This window comes from Thalassophryne amazonica, chromosome 2, assembly GCF_902500255.1.
Source record: "Thalassophryne amazonica chromosome 2, fThaAma1.1, whole genome shotgun sequence".
Taxonomy (NCBI): Eukaryota; Metazoa; Chordata; class Actinopteri; order Batrachoidiformes; family Batrachoididae; genus Thalassophryne; species Thalassophryne amazonica.
Window position 1 is genome coordinate 70589367 of NC_047104.1, and position 25497 is coordinate 70614863.

General features: G+C 39.1%; 1 protein-coding gene across 1 annotated transcript in view; it reads left to right on the top strand.

The window, feature by feature from the left end:
- The window catches only part of phf10 (PHD finger protein 10), a 52955-nt gene that overhangs the window by 10976 nt on the left and 16482 nt on the right, over positions 1–25497 (top strand). Inside the window, exons 2-9 of the mRNA XM_034187584.1 lie at positions 5044–5153; positions 8568–8698; positions 8908–8991; positions 10100–10224; positions 10412–10561; positions 22409–22518; positions 22693–22840; positions 24085–24243. Of these exons, the coding sequence (XP_034043475.1) occupies positions 5044–5153; positions 8568–8698; positions 8908–8991; positions 10100–10224; positions 10412–10561; positions 22409–22518; positions 22693–22840; positions 24085–24243 (1017 nt within the window). The remainder of the gene's footprint in view (positions 1–5043; positions 5154–8567; positions 8699–8907; positions 8992–10099; positions 10225–10411; positions 10562–22408; positions 22519–22692; positions 22841–24084; positions 24244–25497) is intronic.

The window sequence follows — 25497 nt, forward strand, 5'->3', positions numbered from 1 at the left end:
AGACAGCAAACTACATCAGACCAAAATGAGATGTTCCCTGTTCTTTACGAATTACATTGATGTTATTCCTCCCGGTTCTTTTTGTAATATACTGATCCTTACAAAGAACGAAAGTGATATTCCTCAGTTTGAATTTATTGAAAGTCACACTGAAAACCAGGCCCAGGTCCCCAGAGACAGAGCCCACGGACGGATTCCATTTTCTGAAAGACCTCGAACATGGCCGGCATGCTGCTTTTATACAAGACAATATAGGTGGTACAGTGGGTTGGTTTTAGTCTCACAAACCTAATCTTGCTGACTCCCCACAGACTGAGGGGAAGCTCCACCCCTTGTCTTCAGACAAGTTGTTTGGTACATGGTGGACCCTAATTCCTTTGTTTCTGATCAGATAAAACCAGTTCACACCAGTTGACATACATACTCAAACAGACAACTAAAACTCATTAAAAATATTACCATTTAAGCATAGAAAATACTTGGTAACTAACATGAAATAATAGAATAAGGAATTGGCACAGATATTATCTAACATTGATCTAGACGTATAGTGCAGCCGGCTGCAAGACTGCAGCTCAGAGGCTATGGAGTTAAATTTCTCATTAATACCTGAAAGGAAATGCTTTTGACAAAAGCTACAGATTTTGTTTTTCTATTTATGTCCAGAGATCTAGGATCCAGTGACCAATTTCATATTTATTTACTTTAAGACTCTGTAAAATGTTGTTGACATGGAAAACCTGTAAAGCCTACTTTTGGTACACAGAAAATTCACAGTAGGTATTAATAAGGGAATCGATAAAGAATCAGATTGATAATGGCATTGATAGATAAAATCTTATCAGTACCCATTCCTAGTAGAGATGAGTATGGAAAACCGGTTCTTTTTGAGAATCATTAAGAAATGATTGGATCCACTGACATCAATAGCCTTTTTGCTTAGCTATTCCCTTATCGGTCCATCAGAGCAGCCGTTGTTTTTGAGGGTGTTTGTCAGGAAAATGATCATTTCTCTTCGTTGATTGCAGACCCTGCCACGATTCTGTAATCAACCAATTCTGTAATGGCTCCACTTTGAAGCTTGAACCAACGAAGCAGTGCTCCGATCCACTGCTTCATTGGTTATTTGATTGGCTGCTTTTCAGAAGTGGCAAGTCCGCTTCTTAACTCCTCTCAAAGCCATTTAAAAATGTCAATCGTGAGTCACTTTTGTGCAGATTAAAGCCACTAACTGGGACTCTTTCTTGCTGCAGGCATGAAACGAGAATTGTCTTCAGTTCCATTCGCACAGTTCCATTCGCACAGTTCCAAACGCTGCGCTGCTCTCTGCCGAGTCAAGCTGAAGTCTGGTCAAAATTAATATCTTCAAAGTGAATTACCGTTTTAAATCAAATGACACCTCTTTCCAGATTTTGTAATACAAACAATAAACTACAATCAATCAAAAGTTTTTTTTCCTCCCAAGATGAGACGTCTTGCGTTCTTTATGAATTACATTGATGCCAACGTGCAGCACAGCCAGATGAGCTCAGCTCAGAGGTATGGAGTGACATTCATGCCATTAATATCTGAAAGGAAATGCTTTTGACAAAAAGTACAGATTTTGTTTATTTCTGTTTATGTCCAGAGATCAAGGATCCACCATGTACAGTTTATGTCCAGATATCAAGTATCCAGAAAACCTATAAAGCCTACTTTTAGTACAGAGAAAACTCACAAGAGGTATTGATAGGGTTGGGTATGGAGAACCGGTTCTTATCAGGTATCATTAAGAAATGATTTGATCCACGGACATCAATAGCCTTTTTGCTTAACAATTCCGTTATCGGCCCTTCAGAGCGGCCATTGTTTTTGAGGGTGTTTGTCGGGAAAATGATCATTTCTCTGCGTTGATTACAGACCCGCTGCAGGGTCTGTAATCAACCGTTTCTGCAGCGCAGATCTACTTTGAACCTTGAACCAATGAAGCAGTGCTCCGATCCGCTGCTTTGTTGGTTGTTTGCTTTGTTCCTCTTCAGAAGTGGCAACTCTGCTTCTTAACCCCTCTCGAAGCCATTAAAATATGTCAATCGTGAGTCACTTTTGTGCAGATTAAAGTGACTAACTGGGACTCCTGTCTTGTTGCGAGAAAGACACGAGAATCGTCGTCCGTTCCATTGCTCCAAACGCTCCACCGCTCTCTTCTGAGTCAAGTTAGAAAGATAGTCCACTCGGAATTTATAACTTCAAAGTGAATCGCCTTTTAAATCAAATGACACCTCTTTCCAAATGTTGTAATACAACCAATAAACTGCAATCGATCAAGATGTTTTTTTTTCTTCACAAAATGAGACATCCTGCGCTGACATGCAGAAGCCCAAGACTGTATGGCTGCAGACCTGCAGATTCCAGCAACTGTCTGAGTTCATCTCAGACGTATGGCGTGACATTCATGCCATTAATGTCTGAAAAGAAATGCTTTTGACAGCAGATTTTGTTTATTTCTATTTATGTCCAGAGATCAAGGCTACAGTGACCAGTTTCATATTTATTTACTTTAAGACTTTACTTTAAGCAGAATCCATAATTGTATAGATATCGATAAAATCTTATCAGTACCCATCCCTAATTTTAAGAGATTAAAGCATCACATTCTGTTTCAATGTGTTCCTTTTTTTTTTTTTTTTTTTGAGTGGCGGGAGTGACAGCCAGTCACTTTTCTGTGTTTATATACACGTTTTATACATGTTTTGTTGTTTACACTGATTTGCGTTCATCTTAAAAACTGTGAAGAGTGTAATTTCTCCACCCCACAAGGGTGGTCTTTTCTAAATATAGCAAGTCTTACACCAGTAAAAACACGTGTGGATGTATCCAGGTTTGGTGAGATCACTTTTTTGGAAAGTACAACCCCAATTCCAATGAAGTTGGGACGTTGTGTAAAATGTAAATAAAAACAGAATACAGTGATTTGCAAATCCTCTTCAACCTGTATTCAATTAAATACACCACAATGACAAGATATTTAATGTTCAAACTGATAAACTTTATTGTTTTTGTGCAAATATTTATTCATTTTGAAATGGATGCCTGCAACACGTTTCAAAAAAGTTGGGACAGTGGTATGTTTACCACTGTGTTACATCACCTTTCCTTCTAACACTCAATAAGCGTTTTGGAACTGAGGACACTAATTGTTGAAGCTTTGTAGGTGGAATTCTTTCCCATTCTTGCTTGATGTACGACGTCCGTTGTTCAATAGTCCGGGGTCTCCGTTGTCATATTTTGTGTTTCATAATGTGCCATGCATTTTCAATGGGCGACAGGTCTGGACTGCAGGCAGGCCAGTCTAGTACCTGCACTCTTTTACTACAAGGCCACGCTATTGTAACACGTGCAGAATGTGGCTTGGCATTGTCTTGCTGAAATAAGCAGGACGTCCCTGAAAAAGACGTTGCTTGGATGACAGCATGTGTTGCTCCAAAACCTGGATGTACCTTTCAGCATTGATGGTGCCATCACAGATGTGTAAGTTGCCCATGCCATGGGCACTAACTCACCCCCATACCATCACAGATGCTGGCTTTTGAACTTTGTGCTTGTAACAATCTGGTCTTTTTCCTTTTTTGTCCGGATTACACAATGTCATGATTTCCACAAACAATTTGAAATGTGGACTCATCAGACCACAGCACACTTTTCCACTTTGTGTCTGTCCATTTCAAATGCGCTCGGGCCCAGAGAAGGCGGCGGTGTTTCTGGATGTTGTTGATGTATGGCTTTTGCGTTGCATCGTAGAGTTTTAACTTGCACTTGTAGATGTAGCGACGAACTGTGTTAACAGACAATGGTTTTCTGAAGTGTTCCTGAGCCCACGTGCTAAGATCCTTTACACAATGATGTCAGTTTTTAATGCAGTACCGCCTGAGGGATCAAAGGTCACGGGCATTCATGTTGGTTTTCGGCCTTGCCGCTTACCTTTAGAAAGTTCTCCAGATTCTCTGAATCTTCTGATTATATTATATGGACTGTAGATGATGGAATCCCTAAATTCCTTGCAATTGAATGTTGAGCAACATTATTCTTAAACTGTTGGACCTTTTTTTTTCACGCAGTTCTTCACAAAGTGGTGATCCTCATCCCATCCTTGCTTGTGAACAGCTGAGCCTTTTGGGGATGCTCCTTTTATACCCAATTATGACATTCACCTGTTTCCAATTAGGTGTTCTTTGAGCATTCATCAACTTTCCTATTCTTTTGTTGCCCCGTCCCAACTTTTTTGAAATGTGTTGCAGGCATCCATTTCAAAATGAGCAAATATTTACACAAAAACAAAGTTTATCAGTTTGAACATTAAATATCTTGTCTTTGTGGTGTATTCAATTGAATATAGGTTAAAGAGGATTTGCAAACCATTGTATTCTGTTTTTAATTTACATTTTACACAACGTCCCAACTTCATTGGAATTGGGGCTGTACCCAGGTCTTTTGAGTTCAACTCTGAGTCATGGAAATTCACCATTCAGTGTTTTGCAGGTGCAGGTCTTGTTTTAGTTTTTCTTCCTGCTTTGGCCCTCTGACAGAGGTTTCCTTAAAGAAATCTTAGAAAAAAACCCAAATCATCATAATTTTCCATTGATATGTTTGATTTAATTACATTTTCCTTTCTAAAAGATTAAGTTCATTACTTAAATTTTCACTTTTAATTTCAGTTTCTTGTCTCATGGCATTTTTAAAAAACAGCATACATTTTTCACACAGCATATGTTTTTGCATTCAACATTTGAATATATCAGGTGTATTTTTCTAAGTGCCATTAACTAGTCTCTGCAAAAAGAGTATATACTTATCCTTCTGAACATCTGCTAAATGTTATCAGCAACAACATTATCATCTTCTGGCATTTGCATATCATTATGTTTGATGTTAGCACATTGCTTGTCTTTGGTAAAAAAAAAAAAAAAATAATAAAAAATACACCACAAGTTGAAGCTTGTCACAGTGCATTGTCTGGGCATCTTACTGACACATTTGTTAAATATAGGTGTTTATTTTACTCTGCAGGAGGACATTATAGAAGAGTCATCAAATGATGGAAGCCAGCCTCCCAAGAGGAGGAGGATGGGTTCAGGTGACAGCTCCCGAAGTTGCGACACCTTCAGTCAAGAGCTTGGGTGGGTTGTCATCATGCATTTTGTTAAATACCTATTTAAAAACAAAAGACATGTCCCATTCCTGTAGTGTCAACTGCAGTCTATTCTAGTCCTTAAGATGTTCTTATGAGTTGCTGCTATCTATATTACAATAGCCATGTGGCCTCTGTGTGCATGCATGTGTATGGCTTCGATCATGCAGAAACTAGGGAGATGACATTTGTCATTTGGTATTTTGGGTCAACCTATCCCACATAAATTCAGCATTATTACGTAACTAAAGATGGGGAGCAATCAGAGTGTGACAGCAGCACGTCTGAGTCTGACTCTACACCCAAAGCGATCAAAGGGAATAATGTGATTATATTGTTAATAATGTGACAAAGTAAAACCTCTTAAATCATTCTGAAGTCACTTTTAAGCAGAAACGAGGCAATAATCTGTTAATCACTGCTAACCTTCCGACATGACTCATTTGCAGTGAAGGCAGGGGGGTGCTCAGTCTAGGAGAGTGCTGAGTCCCTGACACCAGTAGTAGGTAGAAAAAGACTTGCTATGCTAAATAGATAAGTACCTCGTCCCACAATTTGTTTGTGTCTGCAAATGTTAGTAAAGCTAGTTAACGAAACAAAGGCTGAGTAGTTCATGGCAGGACATGGTTACCCTAAGCAGTAAAAACTTTACTTTTCCTGCAAAACGTCTCTTGTGCGAGATCCTGCATGCGAGAACTGCATATGATGGGATGCATAATGGCGGAAAGTGAAAAAAGTTAGGACAGTTTTTTTATGAGGAAAATGTGCTGGAAAGTATAAAAGATGAAGATGGCAAGTGTGTCTGAGAAATCGGTAAAGATTACAAAGAAAAGCTTGCATGGATGTCGTTTCAGTCCTTTTACCTGCAGACCTGTAATTTAAAGAACACAAACATAAATGGCATGTGAATGGCTGGAGGAGGAGACCAAGCCACACGCTATATACCACTCTGTCATTCCCAAACAGCACAGCAATAAACAGAGGAATCGACCCCGCCCGGAGTGTCCAACAGCCTTATGGCACCACAAGTGCCAAGCAGTGCACAACCAGCAGTAACTCCCACAGAGGTCTCTATACGGCAAAATCATTAAAATAAGCACCTGACAGCACACGCATGTCAAAGAACTAACAGCCGTGGCCAGCACCTATCTTTCTTCACAGAAATGCAGAAGTGAAACCGCCTGACAAACACCTAAAGATAAAAAAAAAAAAAAAAAAAAAAAAAAAAAACACCTGCAACAAATCTCCAGCAAGCAAGAGACGGACAAGCATTCTCCCACACTAATTGGCTGGAATCAAACACTAGCAGAAAATCATTAAGACCCTTTCATCCTGCTACATAAATTAGTACTTATTAAAAAAATGAACTAAGAGGGTAAGAAAAATACAAATGAACTAAGAAGATAGAAAAAAATGGTTGAACACATCAGCAAGGGACATGGGTGGGGCCCACGTTTCACCAGCATTCGACATAAATTACTGAATAAGCGTAAAATACTACACAAACTAGGTAGAACGCTGTACCTTATTGTTTTTGTTATTCCTTTCAGTACTGTAGATGGTGTCAACTTGGATTTTACATTGGACTGAGTGAAAATCAACATACCTGGTTTTTTAATTGGAAAAAAAAAACATCATTTGTAGTGTGGTCTTGAATGGATTTTACCTGAATTTAAATGTACATTGGACTGACTATCCTGGCTATTTGGTTTCATTCAATTTATTTATTTCATTTATATAGCGACAAATCACAAGTTGCCTCAAGGCGCTTCATACAAGTAAGGTCTAACCTTACCAACCCCCAGAGCAAGCACACAGGCAGCATTGGTAAGGAAAAACTCCCTCCAAAGAAGAAACCTCAAGCAGACCAGACTCAAAGGGGTGACCCTCTGCTTGGGCCATGCTACAGACAAAAATTACAAAACAATTCACAAAATTAATATAGAGATGTTTCTGGTGCACAGGACAGGATGGTTGCAGAAACGGACACCACACCCAGTCCTGGATGGAGTCGCACCTCAGAGAGTTAAAAAAAACAAAAAAACAATCAGGCATCAGAAAGACAACAAATGCAGTATAATTTGTCGGCATTAAGCAACAAGAAGAGCAAAAGAAATACTGAGATGATCACTGGCCACTAGCCCTAAGCTTCACTAAAAGACCCAGAATTTAGATGTTGAGGCCGCGGCCTGCTCCGTTTCCTAATAAAATGAATTTAAGAGTAAAAAGCATTGTTATTGACAAACATTTATTTTGAATGTCTGGTGACAATAAATTTTTATACTTTTTTTATCGATTGTCATTCATGGCCAAGATTTTAAACAAAGGTATAAATGAGAGCATTTTTTAGAAACATAAAATCATCTTTTCATCTGTTAAAGTTCATCACAATAGTGTGACAAAGTGTGCCATTAAAGTGTGACAAATTTAAAATTGCCTCCCCCTCACAGTCCCCCACCAGTCTTTTTCCTTCCAGACTGTTCCCATGCCTGGTATATGATAACAAGAATCTAAACAATTTATAAATACATTAAGACAGTAAATTAACATTAAGGCAGCATCTGAGTCTCTGTTAGGGGAGGTGATGGTTGACTGGTTAAAGTGTTGGGCTTGAGACCAGAGGATCCTCGGTTCAAATCCCCGCCTGACAGGAAAATCACTAAGGGCCCTTGGTCAAGGTCCTTAATCCCCTAGTTGCTCCCGGTGTGTAGTGGGCGCCTTGCATGGCAGCAGCCTGGCATCGAGGTGAATGTGAAGCATTGATGTGTAAAGCGCTTTGAGGGTCTGATGCAGATGGAAAAGTGCTATATAAATGCAGTCCATTTAAACATTAAAAAATTACACAATGAACATGAAATAAAAGGGTTGCGTTCTTCTAAAAATTGTTGAGGTCTAAGGTTATAAAAACATTCTAGACTCACACTTCCAACTCATTATACAAACTTTAATTTATTACCACCCTTGAAAAATGTCAGCTACCTATTTTATAAACACTAACTAGTCTAGAACCTGTGGATCCCCCACAGGCAAAATTCTACTTTAGTATTAAATTGCTTTATGGGGTTGTTTGTTGACACACAGAGGTCTCTCACACTGTTGTGTTTTTTTGTTAACATTAAAAGCTGCTATGATGCTTCAATATTGGGTTTTGCCTCCGCCAATAAATTGCTTGTTCCTCTCCTCTGGAAAAATAAATGGTGTTATATAAGTACTTTCTGTTATACTGGCAATTTGATTTGGAATTAATGTAAGAATTATTAGTTTGATTTACAGTTACACTGAGGAACCTGAGGGTCCATCTCTCCCCTCTGTGTTCTCCTGTGTAGTCATAAGGAAGTACTGAAGATTAATCTTTGGAATGGTTTTGATCTTCGGCCCTCTTTGTGACTGCTCTACTTTTCAGCCCTACATATTTTCCAGCAGAGAACCTGACAGAGTACAAGTGGCCACCTGATGATACAGGAGAGTATTACATGCTGCAGGAGCAGGTCAGCGAGTATCTGGGGGTAACATCCTTCAAAAGGAAGTATCCTGGTAAGACTGCAGTTACAAAAAAAAAGCTAAAATAGTTAAATTTCTTAAGCTGACATGCATGAAATGCTATATTGTGTACTGCCAGGCAACAGTTCTAATGGTCTTATTTTCAGTCATATTTTAAATGTAAGAATAAATGATTAGTTGGAATGTGTACTTTGAGTATTGATGCTGGATTCTGACACCCCCCCCCCCCCCCAACTCTGAAGACTTGGAGAGGAGAGACTTGTCCCACAAAGAGAAGCTTTACCTGCGTGAACAGAACGTCATTACGGAGACACAATGCACTCTTGGTAGGACCACTTACCACCCAGGCTAGTTTCTTAATCTCAGGCATGAGAATTTTCTGGATTTTTCCTGAATTCCTGATATTTTATATTCAGATTTTTTTTAGGCCGATCTGGACAAGGTATTCTTTACTTTTTTCAAGCATCTGCTTGGCTGCCAAGATAAGGCTTACAATGGGTCTGATTTTTGCCTAAAACCCAGAAGCTCCTGCAGCAGGCCCCAGACCACAGGCCGATTTTCAGGATGTCTTATTCTCATGCCTGCAGTTGATTGAGTGGGTTTTCTGAATATCTTAAACCAGCGGTGTCCAAAGACATTCCAGAAAGGGCCAAGAGGGTGCAGGTTTTCTTTGTAGCCACTGACTCTCGCAGGTGATTTCACTGATTAACATCACTTTGAGCAGATGGGATGAGTTAATCAGTGAAATCACCTGCTGGAGTCAGTGGCTACAAAGAAAACCTGCACCCTCTTGGCCCTTTCTGGAATGTCTTTGGACACCACTGCCTTAAACAATCAATCAGTGTTCTTACTAAAGGCCCCCTGACATGAGCATGTCTTTGATTCATGCAGTAGCACACAGCTTCAGCCGTATGCGTGCGCCTAACAAGCTGCAGAAAGCATTTTGAGCTGTCTAAAAAGGTAATTATTTGTCACGTTTACATTGTCATGGCTTGATAAAACAGTTGTGTGTTCTTTCCTTCTTGTGTCCAGCTGTTGAAGTATGTTTATAACAGATTTAACATCTTGTTATAATCGTTCAAACGAGCTGCGCTCTGATGCGATCCGCTGACGTCACCACTCGCTCTGTTCACTTCTTTACTCCAATTGACGAGCTGCACATCGTGTTGGTGATTAGATCGCGCCACGTAGGATGACATTTGTACCTGAAAGATTTTTGAACATTTCAAAATTCTCTGTGTGCAATAACACGCACCGGCACCCCTCTCACGTCCTGTCTGCACCCGTTAAAGACAAGTTTACTCTCCAGCTTGACACAGGTCGTGCTAGTACGTGAATCAGACATGCTCGTGTCAGGGGGCCTTTACAGTTGGCCTGCATGTCATCAGTGAGCTTGATTCAAAACAGTTATTAATGGTCTTTAATTGTTTCCAGGACTAACAGCCCTGCGGAGCGACGAGGTGATAGATCTGATGATAAAAGAGTATCCTGCCAAACATGCTGAGTACTCGGTTATACTACAGGAGAGAGAGCGACAGAGAATAGCTAAAGAGTACTCAGTAAGTGCTCACACATACACTTAAATTAATGAGACTTTAATTTAGTTCTGGTGAGGAAATATTGGAAAGTCAGTTAAGTAAACTTTTAGAACTTGATGATGCATGGAGTATTTTATTTTTCAAGAATTACATTAATGGATGCTAACTTACTCCTCTAACAAAGGTTTTGCACAATATCCTTTCATAGCAAATGCAACAGCAGAACACTCAGAAGGTGGAAGCGAGCAAAGTTCCAGAGTACATAAAGAAAGCCGCAAGAAAAGCTGCAGAATTCAACATTAACTTCAACAGGGAGCGGATGGAGGACAGGAGAGCTTACTTTGATCTCCAGACACATGTAAGACAAACCTGAGAAAATACTTGGTTTATTAAACAATGATAGTGTACAGGAATAGAATGACAAATTTGTGATGAACAAAATACATGGTTGAATGGAATGGAATAGCCTTTATGCACAGATTACAGGGAATTTGACTTCAATTTGAGCTGCATGCTCTCTGTACAGCCTATATTAATATACACTAAACACTGAATAATTCACAGTAATAAAATGTGCAATAAGAAAAAAAAATATCTGAAACAGACAACAGATTGAAGTTAACTTGTACATGAGGTATATTTTTGACAGGTTAAATTGTTCATCGGTGTGATGGCCTGTGCAAAGAAACTGTTCCTGTGTCTCGTTGTTTTGATGTACAGAGCTGTGTAACATCGACCAGAGGGGAAGAGTTTAAACAGTGTGTTTCCAGGGTGTGAGGGGTCTGTAGAGATGTTACCAGCTCGCCTCCTGGTCCTGGACCGGTATCATTCTTGGATGGATGGCAGGCTGGTTCCAATTATTTCAAATTCAAATCAAATTTATTAATTTATATAGTGCCAATTCACGATGAAATCGTCTCAAGGCGCTCTTCACACAACATAAAAAAAAAAAAACTGAATTAAAAATTTAAAACACAATAAAAAGACGACCATAAAAGAATACAAGAATAAAAACACATCATAACACTGATAAAACAGGGAAAACAAACGAGTCTTTAAACGTGACTTAAAAGTCTCCACAGTATCCGACTGCTGAATGTGTGCCGGGAGATCATTCCACAGAGCTGGGGCACGGTAGGAGAAAGCTCTGTGACTGGCAGACTTTTTATTCACCCTGGGAACACATAGAAGTCCTGCACCCTGAGAACACAGGGCCCGAGCTGGTACATAGGGGCTTACCAGGTCAGCCAGATAGGGAGGTGCAAGTCCATGAACAATTTTATGAACTAATAACAGTACTTAAAAATCCGATCTTGCAGCAACTGGAAGCCAGTGCAGGGATGCCAAAACAGGCGTAATGTGGTCAGACTTTCTGCTTTGTGTGAAAGGTCTGGCAGCAGCATTTTGAACCAGTTGAAGACCCCTAATCCTGGACTGCGGTAAGCCAGAAAATAGAACATTATAATAGTCCAATCTAGAAGAGACAAATCCATGAATCAAAGTCTCAGAATCAGCCATAGACAGGATGGGATTTTTTTTTCTGCAGACCTGAAAGCAAACAGAGATGGAGATGCACAGAACAGACTGGATGATGGATGTGTAGAAGCTGATGAGCAGTTCCTGGGGCTGATGATGATCTTCCTGTGCTGTCTGAGGAAGTACATCCTCTGCTGTGCCTTTTTCCTGATCTATGTATATATGAGGTCTGTGTGGGAGGTCCACTTCAGATCTTGGGATATGGTGGATCCCAGGAACCAGAAAGTGTCCACAGTAGACAGTGTTGTCGAGGATGGAGAGGGAGAGAGTGATGGGGGTTTTCTCCTGAAGTGCACTATCATCTCTACAGTCTTGAGCGAGTTCAGCTCCAGGTTGTTCTGACCACACCAGAGGACCAACTGTTCCACATCTTATCTGTATGCAGCCTCATCACCATCCTGGATGAATCGAATGATGGTGGTGTCATCTGCAAACTTAAGGAGTTTAACAGAGGGGTTCCCTGAGGTGCAGTTGTTTGTATTGAGGCAATATGTTTACATATACCTTAGCTACAAACCTTCAAATTAATTTATCTTTACACACACACGTGTATGTATGTGTATGTGCAGGGATTAAAGTTGAATGGATTTCCAACAGTTGGGCTGCCAAAAGGCCAGAGCTCTACAGTAACACTTGCCCTCTCGACACTGGCAAGTGAACGGTGCTGTCATCTCCTCACTTGCTTGACATGTTAATTTTCAGCCACATTTAGAATGAAATCTGGTGAAAAATCAACGTATTTCAGTGATGTTTTGTGCGGCAGCAGAGGTGTTTTTCTGATTGACTGTTTTAGGATACATGAACCCATTTGTCTAATTGTGCACTTTCCTTCTCACTCATCTCTGTGTTGTGTCAGAGTGAATAGATGCACACCTCTCTCTCTGTCTCTCTCGAGTGCATCTTCATTCAGTCTCAAATTTCAGAACAAAGTTGAATAAAGAAGAAAAGTGTTCATTACTGCTGTTACATTCAGAATTAATGATTTATTTTACAGATTAAATGCTGGTTTCTTCTTTGGGAGTGTGGTCTAAACCAACTGCTGTTGCACGGAGAGGAGGGGAGGGCTCGTAACAGAGTCCTTTTATACAGAGAGTAGTGACAACTGAAAATACTCGTACGCTGCCATTTTGGGGTAAATTATGCAGAACTACTGAAGCAACGCTTGCACAGTGCACTATAACTATGCATGTATAATGCAATGTCACTACATGAACATGAAACAGGTTAGGGAGTACTTTGAGTGATTGCTTTTTTTCATGGGGGGGGGTGGGATTGTTTAATTTTTGTTTAATGAAATTGTTTTGAGAGGTATATGAGTATAAGTGCCAATAACAGATTGCCTGTAAAGGGATATTGGATTGTTTGAAAAATTGAGCAGCAAATAAGAAGTGAGATTGATGACTAAGAATACATGTAATTATCCATGATAGTAGCACTAATGGCAAAGGATTTTTAACAGACCACGACGTCTGTACGGGGAAATATCAGACCGACGTGTTGTCTGATGTCCCCGTACAGACCAAGCGAGGTTAATAATTTGTATATATATATATATATATATATATATATATATAATATACAGTAGTGTTCAGAATAATAGTAGTACTATGTGACTAAAAAGATTAATCCAGGTTTTGAGTATATTTCTTATTGTTACATGGGAAACAAGGTACCAGTAGAGTCTCACAAATCCAACAAGACCAAGCATTCATGATATGCACACTCTTAAGGCTATGAAATTGGGCGATTAGTAAAAAAAAAGTAGAAAAGGGGGTGTTCACAATAATAGTAGCATCTGCTGTTGACACTACAAACTCAAAACTATTATGTTCAAACTACTTTTTTAGCAATCTTGTGAATCACTAAACTAGCATTTAGTTGTATAACCAGTTTTTCATGATTTCTTCACATCTGCGAGGCATCAATTTTGTTGGTTTGGAACCAAGATTTTGCTCATTTACTAGTGTGCTTGGGGTCATTGTCTTGTTGACACACCCATTTCAAGGGCATGTCCTCTTCAGTATAAGGCAACATGACCTCTTGAAGTATTTTGACATATCCAAACTGATCCATGATACCTGGTATGTGATATATAGGCCCAACACCATAGTAGGAGAAACATGCCCATATCATGATGCTTGCACCACCATGCTTCACTGTCTTCACTGTGAACTGTGGCTTGAATTCAGAGTTCGGGGTCGTCTCACAAACTGTCTGCGGCCCTTGGACCCAAAAAGAAAAATTTTACTCATCAGTCCACAAAATATTCCTCCATTTCTCTTTAGGCCAGTTGATGTGTTCTTTGGCAAATTGTAACCTCTTCTGCACGTCTTTTATTTAACAGAGGGACTTTGCGGGGGATTCTTGCAAATGAATTAGCTTCACACAGGTGTCTTCTAACTGTCACAGCACTTACAGGTAACTCCAGACTGTCTTTGATCATCCTGGAGCTGATCAATGGGTGAGCCTTTGCCATTCTGGTTATACTTCTATCCATTTTGATGGTTGTTTTCCGTTTTCTTCCATGCGTCTGTTTTTTTTTTTGTTTTGTTTTGTTTTTTGTGTGTGTCCATTTTAAAGCATTGGAGATCATTGTAGATGAACAGCCTATAATTTTTTGCACCTGCTGTTCTTCTGAACAATGTCTTGAATGTCCCATGTTCCTGAGGCTTTCAAAGAGAAAAGCATGTTCAACAGGTGCTGGCTTCATCCTTAAATAGGGGACACCTGATTCACACCTGATTGTTCCACAAAATTGACAAACTCACTGACTGAATGCCACACTACTATTATTGTGAACACCCCCTTTTCTACTTTTTTTAACTAATAGCCCAATTTCATAGCCTTAAGAGTGTGCATATCATGAATGCTTGGTCTTGTTGGATTTGTGAGAATCTACTGGTACTTTTTCCCATGTAACAATAACAAATATACTCAAAACCTGGATTAATCTTTTTAGTCACATAGCACTACTATTATTCTGAACACTAGTGTGTGTGTGTGTGTGTGTGTATATATAGTCAGACCCATTTGCTTCACCTTCATGAACAACTGTTTAGATATTTATGGAGTATGTTCATGTCTGAGTAGTGTTTTTTTTTTTTTTTTCTTCAATCGTTTTTGCTTCCTGGTTTGTAACGAAAATGTACATTGTGGGCCAATTGTCATGGTAACCGGTCCGGATATTCTGTACTTTAAAGTTTACCGTAATCCCCCTGCACTTCCCAGAATGCACCACGGTGCCAGCAGAGTTGCCAGCATCTCACAGCGCTTATAAATAATGGCTAGCGAGGATGTGGATGGTGCCAATTCAGCGTGTTCACAAGCAAATATGATGACACGTTCTCCCAAGTTGAAAGGGTTATCTAGCAGAGGTGTAGCACCTATGATGAACTTCTGCCATGCCCTGATGTTGTCTTGTTGTCCATACTTCACGAGGTGTGTTAAACTGACCTGTCATGTAAGTCATGGACCGTGAGATGGCGAAACAATGAACGGGAAAATATCCGACCGGTAATCAGCCAATCAGAGCACACGTAGTATCGCAGCCACATAATTTGTGTTATCATATACCTATAAATGATACGCCAATATGATTGGATAAAACACTAAAGAATAAATAGCAATACACCCTTTTCGCAGACGGGTAATATTTTTCATACTACCAGAGTAATCAGCCAATCCGGACAGCGGAGCGGTGCCACGACGAAGAGGCGCGGTCAGAAGAACTGTGAAATAATTTCTTACGTGTCCAACCTCGTAGGTTGATCGTTAAAATTAAATTTGTTAGTTCTAAAAGCCATCATAATTATAGGAAAACGTTCTATTTTTTTCTACTAAGGTTTGAACTTTACACAGGAGAGAAAAGTGAGAAAATGTTAATGCCTGTTTGAGAAAAGTGTATAAAGTGTGTGGTGAGGGGTTTTACAGCCTTAAAACATCTATAATAATTGTAAAAAAATAACACTACTTCGCGGATTTCGCCTATCGCGGATTATTTTTAGAACGTAACTCCCGCAATAAACGAGGGACCACTGTATATGATAAAATCGTTATCAAGTTGTTCAATGAATATGGCTTTTTACACCATTCAGAAAACCATACAGCAGTTATCATTTATAGGTATATGATAAAATCGTTATCAAGTTGTTTTACCAATGAATATGGCTTTTTATACCCTTCAGAAAACTATACAACAGTTATCAGTTATAGGTATATGATAAAATTATCAAGTTGTTTTACCAATGAATATGACTTTTTACACCCTTCAGAAAACCATACACCCTGAGGCCGAAGGGTGTATGGGTTTCTTCAGGGTGTGTAAAGCCATATTCATTGAAAAACTTGATAACTGATATTATCTCATTATGCCTGGAGAGAATAATGAACATACTACATGTACCAAAGTAGAGCTTGTAACTTAAAATATAACACAATGTTAAAATACCATCTACTGTATGAGCATAAAAATAGGAAATAGAATGTGACCTTTTAACCTTTTAAAATAGGTCAAGGTTAGCCAAAAGAAACAAGGTAAGTTTTAAAATACTTAGTAATTTTATTCAGTCAGTTAAAGAAAGAAGAGCTCAACCCTTTCATTTGTTATTAATGTGAATTGTAGTTCAAATGTTTTGCCCATCTTCTAGTCTATTGTTTTTCTAGTCCTAATTTTGGTGCTAGATTTGTTATTGTGTGTACATAGCTATAAGTATGCAGTTGCTATTTACATTAATTAATATGTATATGTCACGGACATGAACGAGCAAAGCTCTTCAGCATCTCAGTGTCATTTATGTCCTTCATACTTTTTTTTTTTTTGAGTAAATGCTTCAGGGGAGCATTAGCATGGCTAAAACATTTCAGCTTCTGGGGGAGCTTTGTTCCCCCCCCCCCCCCCCCCCCCCCCCCCCTTAAGCATTTTTCTTTATTTGCCTTTCACATGCCTGGAAGCTCCTCACCATCTAACCATGTCATTTAGGTCCTTCAGACTTTTTTTTTTCTGTAAAATGCTTCAGGGGAGCATTGGCATGGCTGAAGCCTGGCAGCTTCTGAGGGGGCTCTGCCCCCTGCCAGACCCCCCCCCTTTTTATTTTTAAGCATTTTCCTTTTTTTGCCTTTAAGCTGACCCCCCCAATTACAGTTCTCTTAACTTCCTGCCAGTTTAAGCATTTTTTTTTATGTAGATGTAAATTAATAAAGGTTTTCAGCTAGTTGACAGTAGGGCTGTACAATATGGCCAAAGACAGTAGGGCTGTACAATATGGCCAAATTATCATATCTCAATATTGTCATATCAATCAATCAATCAGTTTTATTTATATAGCGCCAAATCACAACAAACAGTTGCCCCAAGGCGCTTTATATTGTAAGGCAAGGCCATACAATAATTACAGAAAAACCCCAACGGTCAAAACGACCCCCTGTGAGCAAGCACTTGGCTACAGTGGGAAGGAAAAACTCCCTTTTAACAGGAAGAAACCTCCAGCAGAACCAGGCTCAGGGAGCGGCAGTCTTCTGCTGGGACTGGTTGGGGCTGAGGGAGAGAACCAGGAAAAAGACATGCTGTGGAGGGGAGCAGAGATTAATCACTAATGATTAAATGCAGAGTGGTGCATACAGAGCAAAAAGAGAAAGAAACACTCAGTGCATCATGGAAACCCCCCAGCAGTCTAAGTCTATAGCAGCATAACTAAGGGATGGTTCAGGGTCACCTGATCCAGCCCTAACTATAAGCTTTAGCAAAAAGGAAAGTTTTAAGCCTAATCTTAAAAGTAGAGAGGGTGTCTGTCTCCCTGATCCGAATTGGGAGCTGGTTCCACAGGAGAGGAGCCTGAAAGCTGAAGGCTCTGCCTCCCATTCTACTCTTACAAACCCTAGGAACTACAAGTAAGCCTCTAGTCTGAGAGTGAAGCGCTCTATTGGGGTGATATGGTACTATACTATATCAGTACGATATGACTGATTTTACACAAAGTGCAGCAACAGTGAAAATTAAACATTCTCAAACAAAACAGTAATAATACCACACTCACTTTGCACTCATCATAAGGTTAGGATACTGTGCCCTTCAAAACTATTGGAACACTTGGAATTTCACACATTTTAATTTGTTTATGCCATTTAAATACAAGAAATACAAAAAAATAAAGAATAAAAATTTCTAAAATTATCTTCCTCAAACTGAAAGCAAATCTCTAACTTGATAAAACCTGTAAATAATAATCAGTTTTATTGTCAGTTTTCTTCAGACAAGTCAGGGGATGGAAACATGAACATTTCCAAGTCACTGAATATGTCTTGGACTTTATTTACATCAATTATGAAGAAATACAAACGTTTCTTTGACCAAAACATCCAATCTTGGCTTGCATCTCAGATGTACTTTCTGGCAAATTGTAGCTGAACTATCGGGTCTTCTTTTTAAGAAAATCCTCCTCTACACCACTTCATCGGGAAGCTGGATTTTATATTTTTAATTCATTTATATCAAGTTGTAGAGATTTGCTTTCAGTTTGAGTTTAAGAAGGATAGTTTTAGAAGAAAAAAAATTGTATTTGAAATGAAATAAACAAATTAAAATGTATGAAATACCTAGTGTTCCAATACTTTTGAGGGAAATTGAGAAACAGTAAGGAGCAGCATCTTATATCGCATATATAGTGCAGCAGATAAGAGAATCTTTAGAGTGGAATCCTGCAAATGGTGATACAAACATCAAATTTGGCACAAATACTCCATAGACATTTACACTTTTTTTTTTCTTTTTTTTTTTTTTATAACTGATTGGCCACTTGAATTTTCAATAGGCAGCCAGGTAGGGGTCAGTTGAAGAATTACACAGGGGTCAAAATTAAGATGCTCCAATCATATTGAAAACTACACCACATTATTTGCCTGATCAGTTTGGATAATCAGTGACTGAATGTTATGGAGTTATGAGGTAAAAGGAGCAAGAATGGTGACAAAGGTCAGTTTCAGTTTGTACAGGGGTCAAAAGTTAAAGTGGCTCCAATTTTGGTTTAAAAAAAGATGCAAATTTACACCCATATTAAGATCTTATTGTCTTCTTTATAATTTGCGCTTGTTTAATTCATACACCAGTGCAAACAAACATGTATATAATACACATACACACTAGTGTATTGCCTTTGGGTATCTACGGGCTCTAGATTGGATAGTGTTTACAAAATTAGTAGCTGACATTTTTCAAGGGTGATAATAGATTAAGCAATGAGTTGGAATGGTGTGTCAATCCAGAAATGTTAATTTACTGTCTTAATGTATTTATAAATTGTTTAGGTTATCATGTACACACTATTATTTTTTTAATTTTATTATTACTTCTATTTTGTCATTGATTTTTTAAATGGAGCACAATGGAAATAAGCGTTTTCACGTTCTTGTGTCATCCATGTATTTTTAACGTATTTACAATTTATATGCACTTACACTCACGCTTTTGATATAAAGATGATTTACTGCCCCCTGCTGGAAAGGCACATGAGTCCAAAATGTAATCAGTAATGTTGGCTAATATTTGTTGTTTCTCCAAAACTGTTAGTCCTATCAGTGTTCCGTTTTGACGCCATTCATCCTTGACCCAATATATAAGCATGGCAAACAGCAAATGTCAGCTGTTTGCCATGCTGTTTGTCCTTGATCGAAGCTGCACGCACACGCAGCCACTGTAAGTAGGTGCTTTAAATTTGACAGACAGTGGCTGAAGACATTAAAGCCACTACACATTTCACTCATGGTACCAACATGAAACTTAAGTCACTCATGGTAAGGGCAACATTGACAGCATTGAGCAACATCTGTACTGTAAGGTCTGTTGTGGATGTAACAACCTGTTCAGATTTGTGGTGGCGTGCGCACAGTAGCGCATGGTGCTTTCGGTTTTATAGCCGCTATTCACATTCACTGTACATGATAATTCATAATTGTTATCATGATGAAGTGTGTCACATACATTTCCACAGTTCCTTTGCGCTCTGAGTGGGGGTGGGGGAGGACATTATTATACGTGGCACATGCAGGCATACCGTGCCAGATCCATCTTGAGGTTCCCTCGTATGCGTTTAAATTGTTTCGGATCCCGTTTTGCTGCCATCAGTATATGTAAATTGCTGTCATATGGTCCTCAGATTACACATGGACCACCGTTGGATCCCATCCTGATGGCGCACGGAGTAGTTTGAACATGTGCATGATACTCAGGGCTGCTGGCCAATTTTGACCAACTGTGTGGACTTCCACAGATGGCTGTCAGAATGTTTTGGAACTGAAATCTGCCACTTTTCGGATGTGAGCTGATTCATAATTCTGACGCCATTCTGCGTGATTCCGGCTATCTGTGACGGGGGTATAAACAGCGGGTGAAAACAGTTGTCTGAGCTTGGCACAATGCAGTGACTGATACATATTATCCACACATCTTTGGAAACAATCAGCAGAACATCACCGGGCAGGGGCCTGCCGGGAAAACGGATGTGCGCCTTGGCTCATTAACATGTCAGGCAGGGAGCACAGTGTAAGCTTGAGTGGCTGACATTTATGTGTGAACAGGTTTTTTTAAGCGTGTGGGTGGGCGGGCGGCCCCATAGAGGGGGATGGACCAGATCCAGGTGGGCTGGTTTGAGGCATTCCACCAAAATGCATTTGGCTTTTCTGCTGATATCGACCACAAAGTTTTTGCCCCCGTTTCCGTTACGTGAAAAGGGCCATCATAAGTGTCCCAAAAATGTTCCCTGTGAACTTGAAGACCCTGGCAGTAACAGGACTGGACTCAGGCTGAGCACAGACAAACAGAAGGACGCAAGGCTGTCGCAATACCCGATGCCCATATTTTGGCCTCAGGTAATTAACTGTTTCAGTTAAGGGGATAGGAGGGGGCTTTAAAAATACACTTTGTTTTTCTTTAAAAAGTAAATTTAACGAGTTTTCAGAGACGGTAAACTCATACATACAAGCATAACACATGAAGACACACATGCACACTCACACACACACACACACACACAGGTTCTTGGTTGATGCACACAGTAAATTTACCTTTTTCACCTTTTCTTTTTTTTAAATCAGTTAACCACAACCAGCAACAGATCCATGTACAGGAACAATCACATACACATGCAAACGCATACATACACACCCGCATGAAAATGATGACGTTGGCTTCCATCCCACACTGCTGACTTTATTTTTCCAGATTTTACGTCTGTTGGGATCTGAAGGGAATGTGTACATCTTGAAGCCCTTGTTGTGTCTATTTGTGCATCCATATGCACAACAACCCGGCGTTTTCAGTGAATAAACTCGTTATACATGCAGATAGCTAAAAAGTGAACGCGAATTTGGCCCCAAGATGGCTCCATGAGTCACGTGACCGTATTTTTTCAGCTTGTCATGTCATAACTCTCTGTACAAATGGACTCTAGTCAGAGGAGTGTGGTGGGAGGGAGTTCATATTATGTTCATCCAATGTTAACCCTAGTCTTGTCACTGTGTTCATCAGTAGGCCCCCTTCCCCATGCTGGCATGTTAAGCATCCCCAGGCTGTCTGTGTGCCAGGCTATATTACAACTAAGCAAAACTTTGTTTGCAGTGAAAATAACCAAACCTCCCCACTGTAAGACACAATATGAAACAGTTAAATTCTGAGTGTTGATTTGAGTCAAATCAGTTTTGATTGACTATTGTTCAGTCAGTTTACATGCATTGCCGTGCAGTTTCAAATTTTGCATAATTGTGTCCTCACTGTGCCTCGACTTCTGTCATGAATGGAAGGTTGTTGGATTGGAAATTAATTATTTATTTTTTTTTTTTCTTGGTACCACAACCCTCATTTTGTGTAAATATGTAAAATACACAATTTTTGTGTGAAAATATGGATTTTTTTGTTGTTGTTGTTCTGTTTATCCTCAAAATTGTGCTCAAAATGCACCATTTGGTACCTCATTTTCAAAAGATTTTCCGGGGGGAGGCTCCCCAGACCCCCCACCTGTGGGAGCATAAACTCCTCCCACACCCTCCCTAGCACTGGTGCTCACAGTCTGACAGTTTCTCTTTTTTTTTTTTTTGACCTCACCCTACTTACATGTCTGGAATAAGAGAAAATTGTGTGTGTGTGTGTGTGTGTGTGTGTGTGTGTGTGTGTGTGTGTGTTTGCCAGTGATTTTATTTTTTTTATTATCTTATTCTAAATATGAAGAAAAACAATCAGACAATTTTTTGAATTTCTGCTCATCCTTTTTTGACCAGGAAAAAGAAACACAGTTCATATTTAGTCTTTTGTATTTTAAAAGATTTCTATTTATTTTGATTGTGTTCTTATCTGTCTCCATCTTGTTTTTCCTTGAATCCTACGACACAATCACAAGAGGTTCTATAAAAAGGTAGATGGTGAACAGCTTATGATTTGGCCGTTAAAAAAAAAATCAGTCAGAAGATGATTGTTGTTTTTACTTTATTTCCTGTATGTGTGTAAATAAGTTAAATTGTACATACATGTATACACACTCTTTATTGGGGATGAGGACACTGTGGAGCTCAATTGTTAGTTTTTTGTCATATTTTTGTTCTCTTCAGTTAGATTCAAAGCTGTTATTGTAAAATAGAGGCTTCCTTTGAGTAGCTTTGAGATGGACTGTATCTGTTGTGTTGTTAGGTAATCCAGGTACCCCAAGGTAGATTTAAGGTGCTCGCTCCAGAGCTGACAAAAACAGGGCCATACCCAGTGGCTCTCATACCAGGGCAGTTCCAAGATTACTACAAAAGGTACTATACTTTACACACTGGAATAAATGCTTTCACTGACAATATTAATCTTCTGTGTTGAATGTCACTTTCTTAAATCCTTTGTTTCAAAAATTAGTTTTTTGATTGATCTCCCAGCATTCTGCATTGTTATGAGTGAGTTACCCTGATGTAGCATTGTGTTGCACATTACAGGTATTCTCCCAATGAGCTACGATACCTGCCATTGAACACTGCTTTATTTGAGCCTCCCTTAGATCCTGAGCTCCCTGCGATGGACTCTGAGCCTGATTCAGATGATGCAGAGGATGGCAAGGGAGACAAAAAGAACAAGAATTCATCTGTAAGACATTACTATGGGTAAAATATAATACGTAGTATGGACCTAGTTCACTGTACTAATATTGTGATTTGCATGGATTGAGGATTCCATACGTTGTTGTTATTGGGTGATTCTTTAACTACGGGCACTATTGGCCTTGTAAATGTAATTTCCACCACACCATTGCCTGACAATATAAAGTGCCTTGGGGCAACTGTTTGTTGTGATTTGGCGCTATATACATGTGCTCTGATGTTACTGTTTATCTCCATAGAAACTACCCACACAATCTTTCATACAAACTTTTTAAAGGGACATTATTGTTGTGGTGGAAATTACGGCAATAGTGTGGGACAACTACATTTTGTTTAAAAAAAAAAAGCACAACAGTTGTATGACATTGAATACCCCAGTTATGTTTTCATTATTTTACTGATATTTTATTCAGAGATATTTTAAAACATTAGAAAAAACATTTGTTTACTATTCATTTTTATCATTGAAGATCATAAGTCTGGGTGTGGGACAAGCACAAAACGGCAATATTTGCATATAATGATGCTGAAAAAAGGTGAAAAAGTCATCATAGACTACTAGGACAAATTTCTTCAAACACTTTCATTGTAAAGATAACTATAAAAGTGTGAAATTTCCCCTTTTTTCTTTTTTTCATAAAATATGATCAAGGGACATAAAAGTGCCCGTAGTCTAAGAATCACCCTATTATTAACAGGTACTTGAGCATCATTACTGTATATCCACATTGTCATGAGGCAGCTGCATGCATGGGGCAAGGGCACAAAAGTCATGGAATAGCAAGGAAGGAAACTCGTAGGGCTTCTTTTAAATCCTACAGTACCTGTAGAGTGTAGTCTATCAGTTATGCCTCAACAAAATTGGATTTTTATGTTGGCAAAGACAGTAATGTTCACATGCGTGCTGTAATTTATGGAATTTCGGTGAGAAAAAAAGATTCTGCCATCCATAACCAGGACTTTACGGAGCCTTCCCGAAAGGAGCTGTGTTGTCTTTAAGACTGAGTGGGATCACATATATGTATATGTGAGCAGAGCAGAAGGATTTTGGCCAGAGTGTGGAAAAGCATGTATGAAATAAACTTGAGCATTACCTCTCATTCCCTAAAAGAAAGTTCAGTTAAAAAAAAAAAAAAAATCTGTTTTCTGATCGGCACCCTTGTGTATGTGTACATCACTCTGTATCAAACCTTCTGCCTGCTGTCCCCCTCATCTGTTGTTTATCTCTAGGAAAGTTCTTCGGGCAACACATCAGATGTAGAAAGCCAAGAGGGAGGAGGTGGGCAGGGGCACAAGTCCAAGGCCAAAGATAGGACATCTACACCGAACAAAGACAGCACCCAGCGCTATTCTGTCTCCCTTAAAGCATCTTCCACCCCAGGGTACAAGGTAGACGACAAAACCACCTGAACTTTTCTCCAACAACAGCAGCAGCACTTTTCTACACCCTCCTCTTCTTTCTACCACTTCCAATCCCTTATTCCATCCCTCCTTGAACCCCCTTAGCCTTTTCACTCCCCACTTTTTACTCTTCTAGAGTTTTGTCAACATTTTTCACCTTGGATAACATGATCCCACACAGGCATACACAACTAGGGGTCCTTTCTTCAGTTTTTGGTTTTATGATTGCCACATGGCATTGTTCTTCATGTAAGACTGTGAGCAATAATGATATTTTATAGGAACAGTTTGTTCCTCTTTCACTGCACTTCCACACTTTTTCTGCGAAGACAAATTGAACTTTTAAATTTTTGACTTTTTGTTTTGAATGTCTTCAATATACCTCTTGTGTGTCCCCACTTGTCAAATACTGATAACTTCAAAGACAAGTAAGTGGATGTTTTGGCTGCTAGTTTTCCTTTGTTTTCAAAAGACATGTTTTGCTATTCTGATATAGAAAATGTAAACAGTATATAATTTGTGCTACCCTTTAAAACTAGTTGCTTTTAACATTAGATAATTTTAACATTTATATCTGAAATACAATGCACTTATCCCTAATGTTGAGTGTATATGTTGCTATTATATGCTTTGTTTTTACACCATGAGCTGTACTGTTATTCACTAAATATATCAGACAGATGTTTGGCTTGGGTTCTATGTGTGTGTATAATGTTATCTTGTGGAAATGAAGGGTTTCTGACCTGGTTCTCATTTTTGCCAAGCTGAGCTGCAAGTTGTCTTGTATGCATGGGTTTGTACTACATTGAGCAAGCTCACATCAGTTCATTAGCATACAATCTTGGCAGATTTAGATCTTACAAAATCAAAATACAAGGCATACTGTAAAATACAATTTCAGACAGTCAGGTACCTAAGTAACACTACAGTGACACAGTTTTTGTAATTTTGCTTGTGTACCACAATGGAGTTGAAATAATCATGGTACTCCTGTAGTGTAGACTTTCAGCTTCAATTCAAGGGGTTTCACAAAAATTTCACAATAACTGTTTAGGAATTACAGCCATTTTAATACATAGTCCCTCCATTTTTAGAGGTAATAAAAATACATGTAATTATTCAATTATTAAAGGATGATACATGAACATTTGCAAAATAATGAATGTCTTTGACTTCATTTGCATCAGTCATTGCCAAAAGTATTGTACTGTATGGTAAATACATCTCGAATAGGCAGTTCAC